Genomic DNA, 4,278 nt, shown 5'->3' with positions numbered 1-4,278 from the left:
TTATTAAGCTTTCCGATTACAAGCCGAGGAGAGGAGCAAAGCTGACGACTCGCACAAGAGTTGCCATTTATTGTGAGCTGAGCCTGCCCTTACGGGCTACTGCAGAAGACACTCACGCTTCCTTCTCACTGTCGTGCATCTGACGCACTCCGAAGTCGTCGATGGTCATGTGAGCCTTTGTGGCTTGGGTGTCCGGCGGCCAGCAACGGTACTGGGGTTCTGCTTCCCGGCCTTGCAGCACTCGGAGTCGTCGTATTGGTTGCAGTTGCCATGACTTCTCGATCCAAATGAATAAAGGTTTGACTTCAAATTCTAAGTCAACGTGGAACAAATATGCAGTCGAAGCTAACATCAATTCTAAGCGGGGAATCACCTTTCAAATTCAATGGTGGTGGGTTGCCTTGCCATGACTTCTGAGCTCAAATGAACAAGGTTTTGACTTGGAATTCTAAGTCACTGTAGAAAAATCATGTAGTAGCTGCTAACACCAATTCTGAAGGGGGGAATGAGATGTCGAAGTCGATGATGGGTTTCTTTGCCATGACTTCTGGGCTCAATCGAACAAGGTTTTGACTTTGAATTCTACGTGACTGTGGGAAAAAAACATGTAGTAGCTGATAATACCAGTTCTAAGGGGGTAATGAGATGTCAAAGTGGGTCAATTTTCATGACTTTTCTGCTCAAACGAAAAAGCTTTTTGGCTGAGAATTGCAAGTCGTTGTCGAAAAAATATATAGTTGTTGCTATATAGTGATCGATGTTAGACCCTATTTTATTTTTATTTTTATTTTATCTTACTTTACGTCTTAACTTGAATGTTGGAGGGATCACGTCAGGAAATCCACTCGATATTGGTTTTAATTAGTCATGTTTATCTTATCCTTACAAGAAATTACTTAAATAAGAGAGGAAATAAATCTCCTACTAGCAAGAATATAGTAGGATGGATGTATCATCGAAATGGACTAAGCTGCTCGAGCCAACACTGTGTACGTGTCTTCCACATCGCTCCTGCGATGTACCGCCGAGTGCCAGAAGACTACTACTGTTCAAGCTTGAATGATTGGGGAGATGTGGGGACGACGACGCATCTGTTTGCGTGAAGTGCGCCCACTCGCTGCCCATGGAGAGAACAACGATGGCTCCATAAATGTAGCAGGAAGCACTGTGCTCGACGACAATGGCTGCGATAGAGATAGATGCTCATCGGATCTTTGCAAGTTGTGGAGGCGATGCTACGTAGAGGTTGCATACGTCTACTGTTCTCCTCCTGTTTCGTCCACTAAGAATGCATGCAATAAAAGTTTAGATGGATTTACTGTTGTCTTTCGACTAGTGATGTGATTGGGGCAGATAGATTATAATGAAGAAATAGAATGATTGGTGTGGGGAGGAGTCTCCAGATCCAAGTGCTGAGAAGAGGCGTGAGTGTTGGTATGTCATCTCATGTACTTGCAATTGGAACAGCAGTTCAAGAAAAGAAAGAAGAGGAAGAAAACACTAGGCTTTTTTGTGTCTTCTGGCCGTGCAAACTCTGATCACAACTCACAGCTGAAACAAGCTGGATGATAGTGATCGCCAATCATAGGCGACTGGGCTTCAACAATGAGTCAGAATTGCTTTAGGCTTCTGCTTCTCGCAATGGCTTTTGAACACAGCTTTCACTGCCTGCACAAAGTGAAAGTAAGGAGAAGAAGAAGAAGAAGAAGAAGAAGAAGAAGATGCCGTCTCCATCAAGTCTAATCCTTTATATATAGTCTCCCTCCAATAAGATTCACCTTTGGAAGAAATATTTACAAGCATCAGTACTACATGCATATACCAAATATAATTTCCTGTTCAGAATCCAAAAGCGTTGTTTACTAGAAGAAATACCATCACAAGTGATAGATTGGTAGGTTTTATATCTTTGTTATCAAAAGAGTAAAGAGTAATGCCCACAGTAGCTGGAAATTCTCAATGCTGCATATCAATAGACTGTAGCAACTGAAGAATGGTGTAGGTAGCTATTCACCCCTCACTAGGAGAATCAAAATAAACTATATAGTGTGGCATATGCTATGCACATGAGCAAGAGATGTGCTCTCTCTCTCTCTCTCTCTCTCTCTCTCTCTCTCTCCCAAAAGGACAGAAACATTGTTTGATGAGCAATTAAAATTATTGATGATGACAAAAATCTAATACAAGTCAGTACATAAGTAAGATAAACTGTGAAATTGATGTTAAAATATGGTATTAGTGGTGTAAGAAGAGTATAAGAAGATCTAAGAAACAGATCCATATAATGGATCTTGAATAGTTAACTTATTATGATTTATCATTGTTATTGTTGTAATCACATTAGGATGTAATTATTGGGTTACAGTCAAATTTGCTTCTTTTATGGTGTAAAATAATGACAAAAGAAACGGCAGCACTAATTACAAACTTATTATTTTTTTATGATTCAATTGTATAGAATAAAATAAATAACCAATCAAGAAGTAGTAATCACAACATATTATAGACTTGCTTGGATAGCTGTGCCTGCACCATATTCCATGCCACCTTTAGCATAAACTACTGTGTGATCCTTTGCACTCTCTCACCTCATCTTAGAGATCCAAATCGTTGGATCTACTTGGCTCCTCTAAAATATGAGCACTGTCCATGATATTTAATCTCAAGGTACATGAATCGGTGCCAATCTGTGACTCCTCCCCGAGGTTAGCTGGTGGATGCACCAACCCCATTGCCACACCTTTCACCACCCAACTCCACTGGAAGCAAGAGGAAGCCATGGTGATGCTGATGCTGATGCCTTGGATTCATTTTCTTTCTTATCCTGACTTGATGGGTGAAGAGGGAAGAACAGACAAATCAGATTTGTTCTTTGTTCTTCCACTTAAAGTTCAGTAGATCCCTTAGAATCAATGGATAGCTAAAGATGGAAGAACAATTAAATCAGATTATTTCCCCCTCCAAATTTACTGATTTCCTAAATGAGAGATTTTCTTTTTTCTCCTTGAGGGATATTAGGGAGTTCAATGTGTGGTAATAAAAACCAGAAAAATTATGAGCTACTCTGTCACTAATCACACAAACTAAATAAACAAGAGAGAAAATGATTCACTAAAATAAATGAACAAATGAGCACAAAGTTGACATTTTTTTTTGTCTTTCTCCCTAAAATCAACGAAAGCGTGGAGGAGAGTACTCTAATGGAGGAAAGAGTTCGCTAAGGGGGAAGGATTTTGCTTTAACGAGAGGGTGGGCGGTGGCGCCCTGGTGTTGCTCCGCAGCTCCCGGGCAGCCTTCTGGCGGCGCAACTCCAGGATCCGGCGGTGGGAGTTGGAGTGGATGGCGGCGGAAAACGTGGGGCTGCTCGCCGGCCGGTACTCCGGCACGAGGCGACCGGACTTGTACCTGACGCCGCACGCGTTGCACAGCGTCTTCGGCCCCTCCGGCCCCGCCCGCCACTGCGGCGTCTCTTCCGCCCCGCAGTGCCCGCAGCAGCGCCGCTCCACCGCCGTCGCTCTCCTCGCTGCGGTTATGCAGGCCGGCTCCGGGGAGAGGCCGGCCAGCACCCTCCGCCGCCGCCTCCGTCCCTTGCTCCTCGGTCTGACCGGCGCGGAGAAGGAAGCCGCGGCCGACAGGACCGAAACAGGGCTCGGCCGCTCCCCCACCGCGCCCGCAGCGGCGCCGCTGCTGCTGCTGCTGCGCGACTGGGACGGCATGGGTATCTCGAACGACGTCTCCAGCGCCGGGAACGCGTCCTTGTTCGCGAGCCACTCGAGCTCCTCTTCCTCCTCCTCTCCTCCGCCTTCCCCTTCCGCCGGCAGCCCCTACAAAATCCCCCCCACCCCCACCCCCACAAACCACAAGAAAAATCAGATTTTGTTCATTCCCCGAAGACAAAAATCGGATTTTGACGAGGATGGAGCAGAACCGGGAGGCCATCGACGGACGGCTCGAAGAAGTCGTGGAGGAGGAGCGCCTGGTGCTGCAACTCCCCCGCTCCGGCGGCAGGCACGGACGTCGCGGCGGCGAGGGACGGGTGGTAAGCGTTGGAGGTGAAGTCGAGGAGGAGTAGCTCGTCGGCGAAGCAGGCCTCCCCAGCGGCCGCCGCCGCCGCCTCTTCCAATGTCTCCACCATCGCTTTCTCCGAGAGCGCCAGACCAGTTGTCTTCGTTTGCTACCACTCAGCAGCAGCGGAGACAAACGAGAGGATAAAGCGGAGGACGATTTATTCTAATTTTCCTCTCTTATTTTTTTCGGGTTTGCTTTAACCCTTCTTCA

At 46.3% G+C, this 4,278-nt stretch overlaps 1 protein-coding gene across 1 annotated transcript; it reads right to left on the bottom strand.

Moving 5' to 3' along the window:
• Positions 1-3,088: 3,088 nt before the first annotated feature.
• On the bottom strand, positions 3,089-4,278 carry LOC135644649 (GATA transcription factor 1-like). Its single transcript, XM_065162418.1, has 2 exons — positions 3,929-4,278; positions 3,089-3,824 (listed from the first exon to the last, which is right to left on the bottom strand). The coding sequence occupies exons 1-2, from the start codon at positions 4,133-4,135 to the stop codon at positions 3,198-3,200; spliced, it is 834 nt and encodes a 277-aa protein (XP_065018490.1). The 5' UTR covers positions 4,136-4,278; the 3' UTR covers positions 3,089-3,197.

Source organism: Musa acuminata, chromosome BXJ3-8, assembly GCF_036884655.1.
Source record: "Musa acuminata AAA Group cultivar baxijiao chromosome BXJ3-8, Cavendish_Baxijiao_AAA, whole genome shotgun sequence".
NCBI lineage: Eukaryota > Viridiplantae > Streptophyta > Magnoliopsida > Zingiberales > Musaceae > Musa > Musa acuminata.
This window is presented reverse-complemented; position numbering and strand designations above follow the sequence as displayed.

Bases quoted from the DNA above. Each gene is read 5' to 3' on its own strand.
- LOC135644649 (XM_065162418.1), bottom strand. From the start codon at position 4,135: ATGGTGGAGACATTGGAAGAGGCGGCGGCGGCGGCCGCTGGGGAGGCC. The intron at 3,825-3,928 runs GTTCTGCTCCAT...GGGATTTTGTAG, and splicing joins CGTCCGTCGATGGCCTCCCG to GGGCTGCCGGCGGAAGGGGA.